The sequence below is a fragment of the Ovis canadensis genome, chromosome 5 (genome assembly GCF_042477335.2).
Source record: "Ovis canadensis isolate MfBH-ARS-UI-01 breed Bighorn chromosome 5, ARS-UI_OviCan_v2, whole genome shotgun sequence".
Taxonomy (NCBI): domain Eukaryota; kingdom Metazoa; phylum Chordata; class Mammalia; order Artiodactyla; family Bovidae; genus Ovis; species Ovis canadensis.
In genome coordinates, this window is record NC_091249.1 from 62,460,695 (window position 1) to 62,482,860 (window position 22,166).

The window sequence follows — 22,166 nt, forward strand, 5'->3', positions numbered from 1 at the left end:
TTTGTGTATAATATTTGTGTGTGTGTGTGTGCACCACATTTTCTTTATCCATTCATTCATCACTGGACACTTAGGTCGTTTCCTTGTCTTGGCTATTGTAAATATTGCTGCAGTGAACATGAGGGTGCAGATATCTCTTCAAGATAGTGATGATTTCATTTCTTTTGGATAAATACTCAGAAGTAGGATGTTGAATCACATGGTAGTTTCTGTTTTTAATTTTTTTGAAGAACCTCTGTACTGTTCTCTGTAGTGGCTGTGCCAGTTTACATTCCACTCATGGCGCAAGGGTCCCCCTCTTTATGTCCTCTTCAGTACTTGGTGTGTTTGTCTTTTCATATCCCCATTGATGGTGCAAGGGTCCCCTCCTCTTTGTCTTTCATTTTTAGGTGTGAGGTGATTACTCATTGTGGTTTCGATCTGCATTTCCCTGAATTTAGTGAGGTTGAGCCCCTTTTCATGTACCTGTTGCCCATTTGTCTGTTTTTGGAAAAATATCTATTCAGGTGATATGCCCATTTTTAAATCAGACTATTTATGATGAGTTTTTTGTTTTTAGCATTTTAAATCACCCACTTATTAGTTGGATAAGTTAGAAGCGTAGACACTTTGTGTACTACTTCTTAGCTCAGACTCTCACAAGGCAAAAATCTAGTTCTCCTATGACTAACCAAATTAAATAATGCTCAAAACAAACATTTTTAACCCATTGATTATACATATCATCACTTACTGAGCTCTTTTCATTTGTTTTTAAGGCCACTTTCCAGTTGAACTTTTAGAAGCAGCTCAAATTGATCTTGGTCCCTGGGTGACTTTTGTAGGCAGATTATTTATGAAACACTAAATGTGAATTTACCCATGCATTTTTATATCACTGATCATTTTAGAAATCTCACAAAGGTTTCAAGAGTTCTAGAGATGATAATGGTGTAACTCTTTTTTCTGAGAGCTTACTGTAATGTAACCCTCTTGAAGCCTGACAAGATTAGTTAGATTGCAAAAGAGAATGAGGAATTTCTTATTCTTCTTATCCTTTTTAGCTGTTAATAAGGCTGTTGAGCTGACTTTATGCTCTAGTTTGCTTCATATGATTATTTGAGGGCAGATGGTGGGTTAGGAATGACTCTCAGAACTTATGCTTTAGCTTATCTGTATTTACTGAGGTGAAAGATATATGTTAATAATGGATATTTTCTCTGCAGTTAGATATTCAGTTTAATTGTTATTTATTTTCTCTACCAAGTACTAATCTATTTCTTGTCATTGTATTTCACAGACTTTCACTCCCCTGGTAGATAAACTCGGTTTGGGTTCTGTGGTTCCGGTTGAGTACCTTCTGGATCGAGAGCTTCGTTTCCTGTCAGATGCTAATGGGTTGCATTTGTTCCAGGTACTTATCAGTTGGTCTAGTCCTGAATTTATTTCTCTCCCTGCTAATTTCTCTGTTGATTATAAATAGAGTGTTTCTTCTTCTCTTTTAATGTTGAAGCAAGTACTTTCTCCCAGTAATTCCATGTGCCTTTTTTTTTTTTTTTTAATCCATGTGGCTTTTAAAGTTTCTTTGCTCCCTTGAAAAGTACATTTGGTGACTGAGGGTTCTTTTCTCCCCTACACACCCCCACCTCACCCTGAAACCACTTCACACTTAAGACCACAGTTCCTCAGAAGTACTGACTTCCCAGAGATGGTTGCTTCTGTAACTTGTCTGAGAAGGGCCTATACCTTTGCCAGTGGCAGGGAGGCTGGGAATTTGGGCTGGTTCCAACCAACATTAAATATTGAAGAGCTTAGGTATATTTTTAGTTACAAAAAAGGGATAGGTTAGTAGTTTAAACAAGCTAGTATCTGAGTTAGAGTTTCAGAATTTATGGATGATAATATTTATTTCTCATAAGAGTTATTGTCTGAACATTAAAATTTAGAGACTTCCAAGAGTTTTGCTGTCTTATTGAGGCAGCCAAGAGCAATGTTTACTAAACTGTGTTTTGTGAAATATTAATGATGATTTCTTTGTTGTTGAAATGTCTTCCTGACTCATTGGGCCTCACTCCCTCTCATCAGTCTTGTTTTATTCATCTTTGTAATCCTAGTGCTTGTATGAATAGGCACTCAGTGCATTGTGGATAAGTATCAAAATAACAAGATTTACAGGGAATAAAATGTTTTATGGTCAAATAAGTATGAAGAACATTTACCTAAACATGTTTTTTTCTGCATGTCTTCTCAGAGCCTTTAGACATACTGTTGTATGTAGAAAGATACAGTATGCTGTTGTCCCTTGAACAACACAGGTTTTAACTACATCGGTCCACTTAGTGTATGGATTTTTGTCAATAAATATAGTACCTGTAAATTAATATGAACTTTTTTCACTGTCTTTTCATTTAGATGTCTAGTGTTAGTGATACTTTTAACATCTGTAGTGCTTTGTTTTATATAAGGCAGTCTTTTTTTTTTCTGGCTATGCTGGGTCTTCGCTGCTGTACAGGCTTTTCTTTAATTGCAGCAAGTGGGGGCTACTCTCTAGTTGCTGTGTGCGGGCTTCTCATTGTGGTGGCTTCTATTGTTGCGGAGCATGGGCTCCAGGGCGCCCAGGCCTCAGTAGTTGCAGACCACAGGCTCTAGAGCACAGGCTCAATTGTTGTGGTGACATGTAGGATATTTCCAGATCAAGGGCCGAACCCATGTCTCCTGCATTGGCAGGTAGATTCTTTACCACTGAGTTACCAGGGAAGCCCTGAATAAGGCAGTCTTGATGTAGCGCATTGACAGATGATTCATCTTGTAAACAGACGTCATGAACATAGGGTATCAATAAATACAGCATAGTACTGTAAATTATTTTCTCTTCCTCAAGATTTTAATATTTTCTTTTCTCTTGCTTACTTTATAAGAATACAGAAAAATATGTATGATATACACAATATATGTCAGTCAACTATTTATGTATCAGTAAGGCTTCCAATCAACAGTAAGCTATTAGGAGTTAAGTTTTGGGTGAGTCAAACATACACAGATTTTTGAATGGATGGGCTGGGGAAGCAGTTGATGTCCTGCCCCCTTCCCACCTTGTTCAAGGGAGGTATAATATTTCCTAAACCTAAATGATTGTAGCATCTTTAACTTTTGTAGAGCATCTTATAGTCAGACTAGGGTTCTTTGGAACATTTTGATATATGCTGATGTAGAGCTCCTCAGGAGTATACTTTTTCTCTTCTGGTTAGATATTATTGCTGTTTATTTCAGTATTCAGTTTTTTCTTTTTTTATCTTTACTAGATGGGAACAGATAGCCAAAACCAGATTCTTTTGGAACATGCTGCTCTAAGAGACACAGTTAATGCTTTGATCAGTGACCAAAAGCTACAAGAGATATTCAGCCGAGGTAAGAATAGATTGTCTTCTGTCCTTAAATTCTGAATCGGGTGTATGGCCAATGTTGAAAGTGATCGAATGGTGAAAACACCATGCAACTCTTAAATATCTGTGCTTATCTTCTTTTTGTGGGTAGTGTCACAAGTAACTCCAGTTAGCTGGATCTCTAGAATGGATTGGAAAAATGGGATCTCCCTCAAACCAGTTTCCTTTTTGTATTATCTTTCATAATATGCAATTTTGTCTTTTTAAAAATGTCTTTATTTCTTAAATATTTATTAAGGACTAACCTTGCAGTCGACACAGTGTTAAGGTATTGGGGATATAACCACAAGCTAGAAAAGCTCTGCCCTTGTTGAGCATACTGTCTTGTAAGGTTCAGCGGACCAAAGACTGTTAACACCAACAAATAACAAGAGTGTAAGGTATGTTCGTAAAGGAAGGTGTCCACAGACTCATTCACATTAAGAGCATGTTAACTTTTGAGAATGAAAACAAAAGAGATTTATTAACTTTTTCATTTTACATACAGATTTTGCCCAAGATTCTACACAAAGGGGAGACTCTGGCTTCATTTATCCTTCCCTTCATGTTATACATTTGCTCTTTGTCCTTCCTGACCTCATGATAATAATGATTTTCAGTGAAATAGGGCTCTTAGTTCTCTTTTGTCAAACTAAATCTAAATAGGTAAAAGTAGGAAAACTGGCCTCTTTGGAGAAGGGAAGTATCAGTGTGAAATGATGTTTAATAATCAAGGAAAGATATGAGAGAAGAAAGAAAGTGAGGAAAAATAGATAGCAGTGAGAAGGAAATCAAGGGACAGGATAAGATATAGAGATATATATGAATGTGTATAGAAAAATTAAGCTTAATTATAGCTCTGAAAGATAATTAAATTAAGCAGTGATTTAACTATATGGTCTCAAATGTATAAGATATGTAGGAGAGAGAAACTCTTGTTCTTGGAGGGCCAGCTGAAATTGTAAGGTAACATTACCTGCTGATAAAGTAATATCTTTGAAACTCTATGTTCTTAGGAAGACAGGTGCTATATTTGTTCAGATTGTTATTAGAGCAGAGGCTGCAAACCTCATGTATTAAATTCTCCACCTACTGTATTGAAAGTAAGATAGCAAAGGGCAAATGGTTATGTATCATTCCTATGCTAACATAACAAAATAGAACATTCAACTTATTGGCCTACTTTTTTTATGTATATGTCAGATAGGTCTGAGTGGATTTTCATATTATCTATAGTTTTTGACTTGTAAGTTGCCTTTCTCTTTCCTGTATTACTTCTAGAATTGAAATATTGAGATAAGGTGTCAGAACCTAGGATATTTTAGGAAATCTCCAAATAAAATTTACCAAAGTCACTGGGAAAAGCTATGTTTTATTTTTAAACTGCTGTGTATAGTAAATCTGAAATTGCTCATTTATTCAACTCTATACAAGAGGATTAAAAGTGCCAATAAGTCTTCTTTCTGTTTCTATTTTTTAAGGAACAGTCATGAAATACAGCTTAGCCAAAAATAATCAGTACTGACTGATCTCTTCTTTAGGTCCCTACAGTGTTCAGGGTCACAGGGTCAAAGTATACCAGCCAGAGGGAGAAGAAAGTTGGCTCTGTGGTGTTGTAAGCCATCAAGACTCCATCACCCGTCTTATGGAGGTGTCTGTAACTGAGGTGAGGCTCTGTGTTATTTTGTCTGAGGTCCATCCATCCCCTTACCAAGGGTGGCATGGAGAAAGGGAGCACTTCATTACATGTGAGAAGAGCTGGGTTCCATCTCTGGCTTTATCACTTTTGATTCTATCACCTTGAGAAAGGTTGTTCTACTTTTTCAACCTCAGTGTTCTCATCTGTAAATTAGAGGTAATTAGGTAACCACCCTTGGCCTCACAGTATGTGTTTTGGGAACTGAGATGATGTATTCAAAAGTGCTTTGAAATCTATAGAACAGTATAGAGATGTGAAGTGCTATTCTTATTTTATCATATTCATAATGTTTATTATTTAAAAATCTAATCAGTTAGCATTTGCTTCTATAATACTTATGACACTCTCCCCTACATGCTGATAAAATGAATTGTTTTCTAAGGAAATAATTAGAAAAAACATAGCATCTATAACTACCTGGAGAATTATCTATCAAAAACAAGAGTATTTTGAGGCAAACACATATGTATTTATAACACCTTTGAATTGGCTTCAGACTTGCCCTCTAGAGTCACATGTAATATGAGCATAATGATTTTAGTCATTTCTTTATTTAATTTATTAAATTATTCAATCTTCATTTATAAATTTCAAGTGATACACACATATATATAAAATAGCTAGTGAAAGCCATCCCTTCTCATAGGCAAATATTACTCCTGACAGTGGTAACCACCATTAACAGTTTGGTATATATTCCATATGCTTCCAAATACCTTCTCTCTATGTGTGTATATGATATTTTTATACTGTCTATTTAGGTAAGAACTGCATAAGTCATACTGTACTAACAATGGGATCATATGATACACATAGTTCTTTGATTTATGTTTTTAACTTTTTAGCATCATTCTCTATAAATATATATAGAAATCTACTTCATCCTTTAAAATCAGATGCATACTATCCACTGAATTGATGTAGTATAGCTAATTTAATTTAAAATTGATGGACATTTAAAAATCATTTCCAGTATTTTACTAATACAAATAATGCCTCAGTGACTATCCTTGAGCATATATCATTATACATTTTTCACATTATTTATTTATTGAAATAAATTCCCAAGTGTGTAATTGCCAGGTCAAAGGATGTACACATTAAATCTGACAGTATCTGTCAAATAGGCCCCTGCCGAAACCTTTAGCTTTTTTTCTGAAGGTTTCTTTTTTCTTTTAAATTTTATTATTTATTTGTATTTAGTTTGGCTATTCTGGGTCTTCGTGGCTTCAGGGTCTTTGGGCTACTATCTGATTGCAGTATGCAGGCTTCTCATTGTGGTGGCTTCTCTTGTTGCAGAGATCTGGCTCTGACACTGGCAGGGCTTCAATAATTTAAGCACATGGGCTCAGTAGTTGTGGCTCCTGGGCTCTAGAGCATAGGCTCAGCAGTTGTAGCTTACAGACTTAGTTACCACAGCATATAGGATCTTCCTGGACCAGGGATAAAACCCATGTCTCCTGCATTGGCAGGTGGATTCTTCACCACTGAGCCACCAGGGAAGTTCTTTTTTTTTTTTAATTACAGAATAGGAAGGTTTTAGAGATGCAGAATTTGAAATTAGTAGCCCTAAAAGAGACACTTGGGCATTGAACTCAATTTTTTCATTCATTCACTTAACAAATATTTGAGTGCTTACCATATTTTAGACCTTGTTTCAAATGTTGTTATTCTAGCAGTGAATTAAATAATAGAGTTCCCTATTCATGGAGCTTTCATTCTATCAGGGAAGTAGAAACAAATAGAGAAAATTGCATAGATTACATAAGAAAAATTACATAATTATGTCTTTGGTGGGCAGGCATTAAATCTTTCTTCTTTTTTCTAATTTCTATCCCCCTCCTTCTATAGAGTGGTGAGATCAAGTCCGTAGATCCCAGATTGATCCATGTGATGCTCGTGGATAATTCGGCGCCTCAGAGCGAGGTACAGTAATGGAGTGAGTCTCTGAGCAGACTCATGAGCTTGCATTATCTTGTTACATAGACTTCATTATGTGTGTGTTATCCATGTTAATAGCTTTGGGTTTCAAGCTCTGACCACTGTACATTTCTTGCTCTCACCACAGTCTTGTCTAGTTGAGGGAGGGTAATCTTGAGAAAGAGACCTAGTCTGAGCAAACCCTTTTCATCATGGCTATGTTGCCTAACTGTTTTAAAATGGCCTACTTTTTTCTTACATTTTTTAGGACAGGTATATTTAAAAGGTACAATAGACAAAGCTATAATAAGTAGTAATAATATTCATGACCTACCCAGTAATAAGAAATGGAGAAGAAACTACATCCTCTTTTTCTTTCCATCAGGTGGTAGTGAGCTCCAAGGAAATCTGAAATTTCATATCCCAAGAAGAGTTCAAACTAAACTAGTGCCTAGTTCAGTGCTCAGCACACAGTGGATTACTCCATAGTTTCTGTGAATCAGACCAACTCTTGGTTCATTCAGAATTATCATAACCCATCAAAAGACATACTATAAATCAGTGCCTGAACCAATTAAGGAATCCTGTATGAATTTCCTTCAGTAGGACATTGACTTGGACAGCCATCTGTCCATATATTCTTCATAGTTTTCTTAGCACCTGTGTTTGTATTGCTCTCTTGGCTGCTCCTGCTGGGTATACAATTCTTCCTCTTCTCTATCCAGTCATTTTGGCTTGATAAAACAAGATTAAGGTAGGAAAAGAAGAATCAGGGTAAAATTTAATAGTTCTTTACTACATATTATATTATTACAAATAGGATAAGTCTTTTGACTGTGTTTACATGGCTGAAAAACACTTGTTACTTTGATGCTGTATTGGGTCCCTTTTTTATTTCCTTCCTCATTTCATTTGTTCTTTAAGCACCTATTATATGCTAGGTACATTTAGATTGTGCCATATATAGCTAGAGAGTACTGGTCTCAGTGTTCTAATCTACTCACATGTGAGTAGCTCACCATAAGTAGGACATACATATACGTTGTTGCTCAGGGAAATTGCTGTGAGCCAGGCTCTGTAAGTTGGCTGAAGGAGTTACAGGTGAGATCTTTGGTTTTCAGCAACAGACATTGATTCTTCTCTTTTCAGCTTTGCCATGGTGTGACTGTCATCTTAGCTAGCAAAATACAATTATTGACAGATATGCCAAGTTTTACAGTAACGCTTCTTAGAGATCCATGGTCACCTCATTTCCTTGGAAAGAGTGAGCAAGAAAGGAGAGATTTCAGTGATTGTACTTAAATATTTCACAGCACTGCAAACTGAGTGATGATAGAGGTTGAAGAAGGGGTAAAAAGATTTTTAATTGATCAAATGAAAATAATTCTTAACAAACAGAAACAGTTCTTAAATGAAAGATTTAGGAACTTAGATTAGTATTACCAAAAGTATGGGAGAAACAAGTAAATCTTGAGCTTTGGTTAAGGTTTTCAGAAGGAAATTAAGGGGGAAAAAAGGAAGGCAGAAAAAAATGAAGAGAAAACTGGCAAGAAGAAATGAAAAATTTGAAAAAAATTCAGTTATAAGAGCTATAATAATGATTGATTACAGCAAAGATACAGATCTTTACAAAGAATCTATATGTATTCAAGGGTAGATTAATCAAGATTAATCAAGAATCGATTAATCAAGCTGGTAAATAATAACAGCCAAATAACTATGTCACTAGCTTATTGCCACCCCAGCACATTATCTAAATGAAACTATCTGAAAGTTAGCTAAATGCAGCTAAAAAGAAATAATAGGATATCAATCTAAGAATTTCCAGGTATAAGTTGCCTAAGAGAGTGTTAACTGTGTCCCAGGCCCCTGTCCTCTTGTCCTTCTCAGGGAAAGAGTTTTCACTCAGAGATAGGAATTGTCCCCTTTTAATTCTGTGTCTTTTAAGGTTACTGACGTTGCAAATCTTCCCTAGTGGCTCAGACGGTAAAGCGTCTGCCTGCAATGTGGGAGACCCGGGTTCAGTTCCTGGGTCGGGAAGATCCCCTAGAAAAGGAAATGGCAATCCACTCCAGCACTCTTGCCTGTAAAATCCCATGGATGGAGGAGCCTGATAGGCTACAGTCCATGGGGTCACAGAGTCGGACACGCCAGAGCGACTTCACTTCTTCACTTCACCTTTCAAATAAGGCTAAATTTTAAGATTTCCTGAGATAGGATGAAATTACTAAAAGAGCTAAGAGATTTGAGTTTTTGGTTATGGTAGCCTGCCTTTTTAGTTTTCCCCCCTGTTTGTATCTAATGCTTTGAAATAAGACCTAGAAATTATTTGTGTTCTTTATAGTGTCCATAACAGCAACTCAAACCTGTCTCTGTTGGGCTCACTTTTCCTCTGGTCACAGACTCATAAATGTTCCTTTTCCTATTGTTAAGTTGTCACCAGTTTTTAGTGACTCCTGGATAGAGGAGATTTTATATTTCAATACTTGCCAGTTTCTATCAAACAAGGAGATAAATACAAAATAAAGCAGATTTTTTTTTCACTAAGGGGCAAATAAGTTCCCAGACTAGCTTTATCAGTCCATTTTATAAAAGATATTCCATAAATTTTTAAAATCCTGAAAAAAGTCCATTTAAGAAAGGAGTACATTTCATTTAAGGGAAGTTTTGCAAAGTGAGTTAACCTCTAGTAACTATTATCTTGAAAATGTGTGTGTAAATTGAATCACAGGAAGATTGGAGCTTTTTAACAAAGGGTATGTCTTAGAGCTGGCATTGGAATTTGGCAATCTGTCCCAGCTTTGATTGTCTGCTTCTAGAGATGGGAAAGAGCTAATGGTTTATGGTTTTCGCAGGATGGAAAGTCCCTTGTAATAAATCTTTTTTGAATTTTGTTTTGTAGGGGGGTACGTTAAAAGCAGTAAAATCTTCCAAAGGAAAGAAGAAGAGAGAGAGCATAGAGGGGAAAGATGGCCGGAGGAGGAAAAGTGCTTCGGACTCTGGGTGTGACCCTGCATCAAAGAAATTGAAAGGAGACAGGGGTGAAGTAGACAGTAATGGGAGCGATGGAGGCGAGGCAAGCCGAGGGCCCTGGAAAGGTGGGAATGCCAGTGGAGAGCCAGGGCTGGATCAGAGAACCAAGCAGCCACCGACTACATTTGTCCCCCAGATTAACCGCAACATTCGCTTTGCCACTTACACCAAAGAAAACGGCAGGACTCTGGTGGTGCAGGATGAGCCTGTGGGTGGGGACACACCTCTACCTTTCACTCCGTATTCTACAGCCACAGGTCAGACACCTTTGGCCCCAGAGGTGGGTGGAGCCGAAAATAAAGAGGCAGGAAAAACACTGGAACAAGTTGGCCAGTGTATGGTGGCTTCAGCAGCTGTGGTCACTACCGCCAGCTCCACCCCAACCACGGTGAGGATCTCAGACACTGGCCTTGCAACAGGGACTGGGCCGGAAAAACAGAAAGGCAGCTGGTCGCAGGCCCCAGGAGAGGTGAGTTGTTTCAGGGGCAGATTTGCAAGATGTGGGTTCACACTTTCACCCTACTTTGTTCTTAGCACATTAAAAAGCATCTCAGATGCCATAGGGAAGGAGTATTTCTGAGATGTGTTTAAATTGTATTCTGTGGGTAGTCCTTTACTGCTTGTTGGACAAATGTGTATATTCTTAAAACTTTCTCAGCTCTTAAAAGTCACCTGAACAGTTGGGCTAGTCAAAACTTGATTATACAATCCAATTTAATGTGTTGTTAAAATAGATCCAATGGGGAATCTTTTAAACTCAGTTATCTATTTAGTTCATGTAGTGGTTTACCCTCCACCAGGCCTTTGAGAGGCAAGGTTAATGAATTATAGTGTTGGAAACAGTGAACACTATAATTAGGGCTATGTGAAAGCTACTATTACCAACACATTTTCAGTTCATCATTTTCTATATTTTCCTTTGAGGCTGGGCCACTTTGATATGACCATAGAAGGTTTTTTTTTTCCCCCCTCTTAACTTAATCTTTTAAGCCTTACCTGGAAATTTTGATGGAATTAATTGTGGTAGTATCCAGCTTGCTAGGTTCTTTATCTGATATACATATATTGTTGCTGAAATGCAACTTTTGTTAAATAAAGTTAATATCAAGTTGGCTCCCCAGTCAAATTTGAAACAGTATCAAATCAGTTCTTACAGTCTTTTGGCTTTTATTTTGGTCACCAAAGTATGATTAATGATGCTGGTCATATTTTCTTTCCAAATTGGCTATTAATTCAAACTGGAATATGAAAAACAAATAAAATACTAAGTGACTTTTATAAATTATGTATAAGAAACTACTGTGTGCTAAGTACTGTATATTATAAACAGAATTGAAATCCTATTTGAAGGAGCTCACATCCTAAAATGGAATTGTTTTATAACAGTGTCATATAAAACATGGCATATATATTTCATCTGACTTCTTCCCCTTCATAGAAGATCCAGTTTGTTAATCTCTAGTGTGCAGGGATGGGGAGGGAAGTGAAGTGCCAAGGCAGAAGAGAAGGCCTGTAAATGCAAAGTTTACACTCTTCATGATTTGTTCTCTGTTAGTTTACCAGCATTCCCAAGAGAACTAGGTGGGGATCTTATGTGGATTTCTCCTCTGTTTAAGTCATCATATTGCCCAAATTGATTAAAATTAAGTCCATGTCAAAGGCAGAATAGATGTAAATGGGGATTACAAAACAGAGCAAATATTACATGCTTCACGAAGAGATCCACTGAATACTGTTGTTTTTGGAGTAGCAAAGCTGAATAGATGAAGTGCGGATTCAGAGGGCATTTTCCAAACAGGTCTGAGAAATTTCTGTGACTGTATCAGTAACTTTACTAGTGGGTTAGCCTAGGTATTCTCTTGGGATATGATTTAAAAGTACAGAAATGGATATTTCCATCATGAACCAGGGGCACAGCCCCCCAGGAAACTTCCTGCCCTAAAAATTGTGTTGAAATCAGTTTGTCATCACTTTCTTATAAGAAAAAGATTTGAAATTTAATCAGTTATAGGAAAAAGAAAGAGCATCCAATTATTTTTCATTCATGTGTGTATTTTTTATATAATTTTGTTTATTATTTAATATTTTTGGCTGTGCTGGGTCTTCATTGCTGCCCTGTCTTTTCCTCTAGTTGCAGTGCAAGGGCTTCTTACTGTGGTGACTTCTCTGGTTGCAGAGTAAGGGTTCTAGATGCTCAGACTTCAGTAGTTGAGGCACATGGGCTCAGTAGTTTCTGCTACTGGGGTCTAGAGCACAGGCTCAGTTGTTGTGATGCACAGGCTTGTTGCTCCACGGCCATGTGGGATCCTCCTGGATTAGAGATGGAAGCCATGTCTCCTGCACTGGCAGGAGGATTCTTTACCACTCAGCCACCAGGGAAGTCCATATGTGTGTTTATTTTTAGAGGGTAACTTTAGTAGTGAAACCTGAGATCCTTATGCTCATTCCTTGCAGTCACACAGGTGTCAAGGGACCTGGACAGATCCAGCCAGTGAAACAACAGCATAGCGTCAGTGCTGTGTCTGTCTATTCTCTTCTTTTTATTTGGAGGAGTTTTAAGTCAGTGGTTTTTGGTTAGTGGGAAGGAAAAGAAAAAAGGAGAATGAACTAGGTTATTGAAATGCCCTGAACTGGTCTCTGTAGCAGATGTCACCTGGAGGCAAGCCATTAAAAGGCCTGCCTGGTTCTCATGCCTCTTTGCCACCCTCAAAGAAAGTCCTAATGTAGACTCCTCTTACATAGTCTCACTTTTTTTTAATACCACCCTTTCATTTATCTGGTATATGTTACATTTCTAAAAATTAAGTTAACGCATAAAATTTACCATTTATACAATTTGATGTGTGCAGTATCATGGCATTTATATATTCACAATGTTATGCAACCATCACTACTACATAAAGAAATTTTCTTCTTCCCCAAGAGAAACGCCGTATCTATTAAGCAGTCATGAAATAATTTTTATTTCTAATACTTTAAAGTGAATATAAGTATTATGTAAGTACTTGTACCTACCTATGGATATTTCTCTGTATTATCCACATATATGAGTATGTGATATACTATATGAAAGTGATTCTAACCCCTTTTATATACACATCCTTGTTTATCTAAATGCGGAAGTTAGCATTTTTAAGGTGTAAAAAAAAGATTTTTTTTTTCATTCTCCAGTTTGTTGTGCTGAGTGCTTTTGTTGGTGGGTATTATCAGTATCTACAGTTTTCCGCTTTGGAGACTTGTTAAATCATAATGATAACAGAAGTGTTCAGTAACTGGTATGCCTCTTTAATTTAGCACCTTTAGGTCTAACTTTAAGAGAAACAGATAATTCAGCTTTTACGTTGATTTGAGTCCATCTTAGCAATTTTCAGACAAAGATTTTTTTCCTTAATGTACGATGAGCTTTTCATAGGGCTGAAGTCACTTTTGTAAGAGTGGGCAATTTGCAATGACTTAAATCAACCAAAACTTTAACCATAGCCCCTAAGGTCTTTGAGGTAGATTAATATTACAGGGTCACTAGTAATATTTCACTCTATTTCAGACTAAAAGCTCATTTACATTCGGGAACCCTTTTCTTCAGTTCCCTGACAGAGTCTTCATTTCTAAATAGATAACTTAGAAGCCTACACAGCCTCTTGGTGCTTTGACAGTCAGTTGGCTAACAACCAAGGGTATCATTTCATCCTGCCATCTCTGTCTCACCTTGCTAAAGACCCCTCTGTGTTGTCTGTGGCAGTTTTCTTTCCTGGTGAAGTAACAGTTATAAGAGCAGTTTTCCTGAAATTGTAGGGGAGAAAAATTGATTGACCCATAAGAAATGTTGGCCTAGGTCCAAGAAGGTATCAAAAGATTGTCAAGGAAGCCAACATCACTAACTCTGGCTCTCTTCTTTTCAGAATTCAAGGAATTCTGTCCTGGCCTCTTCTGGATTTGGAGCATCTCTCCCGGGTTCATCACAAGCTTTGACTTTTGGAAGTGGAAGGAGCCAGTCCAATGGGGTTCTTGCCACAGAGAACAAACCTTTGGGCTTCTCTTTTGGCTGTAGCCCAGCACCAGAGTCTCAGAAAGACTCTGATCTCTCCAAAAACTTGTTTTTTCAATGCATGTCCCAAACTTTACCCACCAGTAACTACTTCACTACCGTTTCAGAGAATTTGGCTGATGATTCCTCCAGTCGAGACTCATTTAAACAAAGCCTTGAGAGCCTCTGTAAAGGAAGATCCACTCTTGGAGCAGACACTAAATCAGGCTCTAAGGCTGGTAGCTCTGTGGATCGGAAAGTGCCTGCAGAGTCCATGCCCACCCTCACGCCAGCCTTCCCACGGAGCCTCCTAAATGCCCGCACCCCAGACAGTCATGAAAATCTATTTTTACAGCCCCCTAAACTGTCCCGAGAAGAGCCTTCTAACCCTTTCTTGGCATTTGTGGAGAAAGTTGAACATAGCCCTTTCAGCAGCTTTGCATCTCAGGCATCAGGTAGCTCTTCCTCTGCTACCACTGTCACCTCCAAGGCAGCACCCAGCTGGCCCGAGTCTCACTCCTCTACAGATTCAGCATCTTTAGCAAAGAAGAAAACCCTCTTCATCACAACTGACTCCTCCAAACTGGTGTCTGGTGTTCTGGGCTCAGCTCTTACCACTGGGGGGCCAAGCCTCTCTGCCATGGGGAATGGCCGCTCCAGTTCACCCACCAGCGGCCTCACCCAGCCCATTGAGATGCCTACTCTCTCCTCTAGCCCCACAGAGGAGAGGCCAACTGTGGGGCCTGGGCAGCAGGACAATCCTCTCCTTAAAACCTTTAGTAACGTCTTTGGCAGGCACTCAGGCAGCTTTCTGTCCTCCCCAGCAGATTTTTCACAGGAGAACAAAGCTCCTTTTGAAGCTGTGAAAAGGTTCTCACTGGATGAGCGAAGCTTGGCTTGCAGACAGGACTCAGACTCCAGTACCAATAGTGACCTGTCAGATTTAAGCGACTCTGAGGAGCAGCTCCAAGCCAAGACTGGCCTGAAGGGGATTCCAGAACACCTGATGGGGAAGCTGGGCCCCAATGGGGAACGCAGTGCTGAGCTGTTGCTGGGAAAAGGCAAAGGGAAGCAGGCCCCCAAGGGCCGGCCTCGGACTGCCCCCTTGAAAGGTGATCCTGCTGAGATTATCCATGGGCCTGGCTCTGGCACTTGCTTCAAATGCTTGCTGTGCTCTTGGGCAGCAGAGGCCCTCTTTTTGATGGAAAGTCCTATAATCTCATAGAATTAAATAGTCCAAAGGGTGCAGTAGGGATCCCTCATCAGATCATCTGGTTCAAGTTAGGGTTGATCTAAACCAGCTCTGTAAGAGGGATATCTGTCCTGTTAATGATAATCCCACAAAGTCTTGATAGTCTGTTAATTTTGGTCAGGAACTCTTTCCTCCCTTAGTATATTTCTCCTGCCTTTGGTCCTTCCCCTTTAATGAACTTAGGGGAGTTACTCAGTGCTAGTCTTTATTCTCACATAGCAGCCTTTAGTAGAGCTGATGAAGCAAGAGAACCGCTCCTCAGTTTGCTCCTGTCTGTCACATATTTATGGTTTTAAATCTCTTTCAAAAGCCGTTAACTCCTGTGGAGTAAGGTTATAGTCTGAAATTGTGTAAAGACAAGTGTCTAAGAAAATGGCAAGTCACCATTCTCGTTAGGATTTGGTTTCCCATAGAAGCCCCAAGAGTTCTTGATTAGTAGAACAGTCATATCCTGAGGGGCTGGTGGCAAGAAGCTACCTTCTGCCTTCTTGAGTTTTCCTCACCCATACTCAGAGTTGTTTCATTGTCATGGGGTACTTCCCACAAATTCTCCATGGTTTTTATTTCCCAGTTGAAGCCTCTTTGTTTCCTCTGCCCCTTTTCTGCCAAGGATGGACCTGATGGGCCCATGCCCATCCAGTGCAAGGAGGAGTGACTCAGGTCAGGACAATGTCTGACCTCAGGAGAATCATGTTTTTGCATCTCTTTTAAACCTTTTATGACCAACCATTTCTGTCTCTGCCTTCTCACAGTGGGCCAGTCAGTGCTGAAAGATGTGAGCAAAGTAAAGAAGCTGAAGCAGTCTGGAGAGCCCTTCCTGCAGGATGGGTCGTGCATCAATGTAGCCCCTCACCTGCACAAGTGTCGTGAGTGCCGCCTGGAGCGGTATCGGAAGTTTAAGGAACAGGAACAAGATGATTCCACTGTGGCCTGCCGCTTCTTTCACTTCCGGAGGTACCCAAACTCCTCTCTTCATCTCCTTCCCAGTTTCCTTAGTGATACATAACTTCCACTCTTTCTCTGAATTGGTAAACATATTTCAGCATCTTTTTCTTGTTTTCCTAAACTTCGTTGCTCTTAGAGTCTGTGCTAAGGTTCTGCCATCCCATTAGTTATTTAGGTTGTGAAATGATACATGACTTCATCCTTAAGAGAATTTAAATTTAACAGTCTCACCTGCTGCCCCCTTAACTGTGTTCTTATTCCTAACTTGAATTCCATTTGAAACCAGTGATGTGAGCAGAAGGATGCCATTGTGTATTATAGATTTGCTTAACCAGTTACTCCTCTTTAGAGCTAGAGTAATTTAAGTCCCTTAAGAAAGAAGGGGAAGTAAGATTAGGAGATAATGTGAACCTTCTTTAAAATAGGGGTAACTGTTGAAAATCCTTGAAATGTCCCTTGCTTTTACCAAACAATACCTATTTACTTACTTTGCTTCTGCTTGATAAACTTAGAAGAGAAATTTCTTCTAATAAATCATTCAAGAGTCCTTAGTTTTTTAAATAAAGAAATCCAAGTGGTTTATCCATGTGGCATGGATTCGCTTATTCAGTAAATGTGTATTGAAAATTTAATATGTGCCAGCCATTGTTGTGGGCATTGAGGATTAAACAGTACACAAAACCATCTAATTCCAGCCCTCCAGAGGCTTGTAAGGGATGCAGATAATAGAAAAACAAGTTTAACTATGAGGAAGATAAAGAAGGGAAAGGGGATTGATATGTGGAGAGGCTAGAGAGGCTACAATTTAAATAGGATGACTTGATGGGGGACTTCCTTGGCAGTCCAGTGTTTAGGACTCTGCACTTCCCCTGCAGGGGGCACAGGTTCAGTCCCTGGTTGGGGAACTAAGATCCCACATGTGGTGACGCCATAGGGTCCTAAAGAGTTGGACATGACTTAGCAACTGACCAACAACAATGAATGGGGGGATTATTCCAACTATTTTGGGAAATTCAGTTCAGTTCAGTCACTCAGTCGTGTCTGACTCTTTGTGACCCCATGGACTACAGCATGCCAGGCTTTCCTGTCCATCACCAACTCCCAGAGCTTGCTCAAATTCATGTCCATTGAGTCTGTGATGCCATACAACCATCTCATCCTCTGTCATCCTGGGAAAGGGCAAGGATTTCCAGGAGTTGGGCCACTGCCCTCTTTTTGGTCTTTGATGGTTGGCCTCAGAACTGTGATGGCACTGGTGGTTGTGTCAGTTCACTTTGCTGATGTGTTATGATGAGTGTATCAGTTCAGTTCAGTTCAGTCGCTCAGTCATGTCCAACTCTTGGCGACCCCATGAATCGCAGCACGCCAGGCCTCCCTGTCCATCACCAACTCCCAGAGTTCACTCAGACTCACGTCCATCGAGTCAGTGATGCCATCCAGCCATCTCATCCTCTGTCGTCCCCTTCTCCTTCTGCCCCCAATCCCTCCCAGCATCAGAGTCTTTTCCGAGTCAACTCTTCGCATGAGGTGGCCAAAGTACTGGAGTTTCAGCTTTAGCATCATTCCTTCCAAAGAAATCCCAGGGCTGATCTCCTTCAGAATGGACTGATTGGATCTCCTTGCAGTCCAAGGGACTCTCAAGAGTTTTCTCCAACACCACACTTCAAAAGCATCAGTTCTTCGGTGCTCAGCCTTCTTCACAGTCCAGCTCTCACATCCATACATGACCACAGGAGAAACCATAGCCTTGACTAGACAGACCTTTGTTGGCAAAGTAATGTCTCTGCTTTTGAATATGCTATCTAGGTTGGTCATAACTTTTCTTCCAAGGAGTAAGCATCTTTTAATTTCATGGCTTCAGTCACCATCTGCAGTGATTTTGGAGCCCCCCAAAATAAAGTCTGACACTGTTTCCACTGTTTCCCCATCTATTTCCCATGAAGTGATGGGACCAGATGCCATGATCTTCGTTTTCTGAATGTTGAGCTTTAAGCTGGAACTCTTTCACTCTCCACTTTCACTTTCATCAAGAGGCTTTTTAGTTCCTCTTCACTTTCTGCCATAAGGGTGGTATCATCTGCATATCTGAGGTTATTGATATTTCTCCCAGCAATCTTGATTCCAGCTTGTGTTTCTTCCAGTCCAGCGTTTCTCATGATGTACTCTGCATAGAAGTTAAATAAGCAGGGTGACAGTATACAGCCTTGATGTACTCCTTTCCCAATTTGGAACCAGTCTGTTGTTCCATGTCCAGTTCTAACTGTTGCTTCCTGACCTGCATACAGATTTCTTAAGAGGCAGGTCAGATGGTCTGGTATTCCCATCTCTCTCAGAATTTTCCACAGTTTATTGTGATCCACACAGTGAAAGGCTTTGGCATAGTCAATAAAGCAGAAATAGATGTTTTTCTGGAACTGTTTTGCTTTTTCCATGATCCAGCAGATGTTGGCAATTTGATCTGTGATTCCTCTGCCTTTTCCAAAACCAGCTTGAAGATCAGGAAGTTCACGGTTCACGTATTGCTGAAGCCTGGCTTGGAGAATTTTGAACATTACTTTACTAGCATGTGAGATGAGTGCAATTGTGCGGTAGTTTGAGCATTCTTTGGCATTGCCTTTCTTTGGGATTGGGATGAAAACTGACCTTTTCCAGTCCTGTGGCTACTGCTGAGTTTTCCAAATTTGCTGGCATATTGATTGCAGTACTTTCACAACATTATCTTTCAGGATTTGAAACAGCTCAGCTGGAATTCCATCACCTACACTAGCTTTGTTCGTAGTGATGCTTTCTAAGGCCCACTTGACTTCACATTCCAGGATGTCTGGCTCTAGATGAGTCATCACACCATCATGATTATCTGGGTCATGAAAATCTTTTTTGTATAGTTCTTCTGTGTATTCTTGCCACCTCTTCTTAATATCTTCTGCTTCTGTTAGGTCCATACAATTTCTGTCCTTTATCGAGCCCATCTTTGCATGAAATGTTCCCTTGGTATCTCTAGTTTTCTTGAAGAGATCTCTAGTCTTTCCCATTCTGTTCTTTTCCTCTATATCTTTGCATTGATTACTGAAGAAGGCTTTCTTATCTCTTCTTGCTATTCTCTGGAACTCTGCATTCAGATGCTTGTATCTTTCCTTTTCTCCTTTGCTTTTCGCCTCTCTTCTTTTCACAGCTATTTTTAAGGCCTCCCCAGACAGCCATTTTGCTTTTTTGCATTTCTTTTCCATGGCGATGGTCTTGATCCCTGTCTCCTGTGCAATGTCGCGAACCTCTGTCCATAGTTCATCAGGCACTCTATCTATCAGATCTAGTCCCTTAAATCTATTTCTCGCTTCCAGTGTATAATCATAAGGGATTTGATTTAGGTCATACCTGAATGATGAGTGTATACTGAGGCTCAAACTTCTAGTGGAAGTCACTCGGACATCTTGGATCTGTTTGTTCTAATCAGTTTACGTCGTGTCCTTGGACTATTGTCATTCTCTTAAAGTCTGTGCCCTCCCTCTTCCCTCCTGTTTCAGGATGAGGAAGTGAAGTGAAGTGAAGTCACTCAGTCATGTCTGACTCTTTGCGATCCCATGGACTGTAGCCTACCAGGCTCCTCTGTCCATGGAATTCTCCAGGCAAGAATCCTGGAGTGGGTTGCCATTTCCTTCTCCAGGGCATCTTCCCGATCCTGGGATCGAACCCAGGTCTCCTGCATTGCAGGCAGAATCTTTACCGTCTGACCTACCAGGGAAATCAGGATGAGGAGGAACTAGTAAAGGAGACTGAGAAGAAACAGCCAGTGAGGTATTCTGGAAGACAACTGAAGAATGTGTTTCTAGGAAGGAATAATGAACTCTGGCAAATGCTGGTGATTGGGTGTGGTCAGTTAAGGACAAAAAATGACCTTTGGATTTAACAGTGGGGAATGACCTTGTCGAAAACAGTTTTAGGACTTCCTCACTGTCCAGTGCTTCCACTGCAGGGGATGTGCATTCCATCCCTGGTCGGGAACTCAAGACGTCATATGCCACACAGCACAGCCAAAATAAAGTTTTGGTAGATTGATGAGAGAACGTCTGAATGTTGTGCTTTAAGAGAAAATAGGGGTGGGAGGTGGGAGGGGGGTTCATGTTTGGGAACTTCAGTACACCGGTGGTGGATTCATGTTAATGTATGGCAAAACCAATACAGTATTGTAAAGTGAAATAAAGTAAAAATAAAAATTAGAAAAAAGAAAATAAAGGAGAAAGGAACTGGTAACTATCAGTACAGACAAATCTCCTAAGAAACTTTGCTCTTATGAACAGATAAATGAAGGAGGATGTGGGATCAAAGGGACTGAGATAGCACATTCAAATACTGACTAGAGTGATTCAGTAGAGAGGAAAATCCCCGATTCAATGCACATGACTTTGAGCAAACTCCAGGAAGACAGTGAAGGACAGGGAAGCCTGGCATGCTGCAGTCCATCGGGTCACAAAGAGTCAGACATGCCTGAGCAACTGAACAATGACAAAAAGAGAGGAAAATAGATGTAGAACAGAGAATTAGTGAAAGGATGCCTATGCAAGAGGATAAGGTGTAGAGCAAAAGTGGAGCTAGTTCATCCACAGTAGCAGAAGATGAAATGGAGTACCTGGGGGCAGGTATAGCAATGTGTGATAGTGTGGTGGGAGCTTGTGGGAATTCTCTCTTCTGGCTCCTTGCAGGAATTTTTGAATGAAATAGTTAGCAAGGTCCTTGTGAGGAAAATAATACTGAAGTTTTGAAAAGAAAGAAGATATTAAACAAGCATTAAAGGCTCACCTGATGTAAGTCGACAGGCATTTCAAGCGTGACAGTGAGCACAGATCTGTGTTTTTCTCTGGTCACATTTACTGGTGTGGTTGCTGGTATGGAATAAGTGGTTAGAGAAACTGGTAGACAGCTCTTTAAAGAACCTGGACCTAATAAGTATTAACAGTAAGCCTTTCTATTAGTGCATACTGTGTTGGTCGAATATGGTGCAAGTTCTTAACTCCGCCTGATTCCTATTAAGTCTCATTTAATTTCTTTTAGGTCGTAGGATTTTTAAGTGGGTGTTGGTTTCCATGGTTGCTGCTATTTACTGTCTATTTGACTGTGTATCTTCCTATCTCAGGTTGATCTTCACTCGAAAAGGGGTACTCCGAGTGGAAGGGTTTCTGAGTCCCCAGCAAAGTGACCCTGATGCCATGAACCTGTGGATTCCCTCTTCTTCCCTAGCAGAAGGAATAGACCTAGAAACCTCGAAATACATTCTGGCCAATGTTGGAGACCAGTTCTGCCAACTTGTGATGTCTGAGAAGGAGGCCATGATGATGGTGGAGCCACACCGTAAGGCCCCCTCTTGCTTGTCTTCTAGGCAGTTCTAGTTGGAAACTCATTTTCTTTTGCTTAAAGTGAAGTGTGGAATGAGTGGCAGATAGCATTCTCTATGGATGAATTAAGCCTGCTAAAACTTCTATATGAGCTAAATTGAATAGCTAAAGCAATACCTGTGTCTAGCAAGTCCTCAGTCTTTCCGTCTTTGGCATTTAACAGACTAAAATTTCCTTCCCTATTTGTCTTTCATTTTTGTAGCACAGTTGCCATAATTTGCATTTTGATCCCTATTTGGGTTTGGTTCACTCTGAATATTTTCTTCACTTTGCACTAATTTGTGTCAGTAAGTAGTAATACTTTATGGTTTGTGAATAGACTAAGTGCTACTGGTTGTTGTGTTTCATACCTTAAACCCATGTTATTCATACATTTATGGTATTTCCATGTCTATGAGATACTATACCCTATTTCTAGACCAAGGAATATTGTACTGTACTTTAAGAGAAAATCTTCTTATTTAAAGCTTCCCCAATTTGAAAATTTTATAGTATCTTAAGTGAC

General features: G+C 39.7%; 1 protein-coding gene across 1 annotated transcript in view; it reads left to right on the forward strand.

Annotated features, from left to right (window-relative positions):
- KDM3B (lysine demethylase 3B) overlaps positions 1-22,166 on the forward strand; it is a 58,880-nt gene that overhangs the window by 13,489 nt on the left and 23,225 nt on the right. The window contains exons 3-10 of the mRNA XM_069592159.1: positions 1,280-1,393; positions 3,282-3,387; positions 4,943-5,067; positions 6,952-7,026; positions 9,923-10,522; positions 13,953-15,189; positions 16,082-16,283; positions 21,403-21,617. Of these exons, the coding sequence (XP_069448260.1) occupies positions 1,280-1,393; positions 3,282-3,387; positions 4,943-5,067; positions 6,952-7,026; positions 9,923-10,522; positions 13,953-15,189; positions 16,082-16,283; positions 21,403-21,617 (2,674 nt within the window). The remainder of the gene's footprint in view (positions 1-1,279; positions 1,394-3,281; positions 3,388-4,942; positions 5,068-6,951; positions 7,027-9,922; positions 10,523-13,952; positions 15,190-16,081; positions 16,284-21,402; positions 21,618-22,166) is intronic.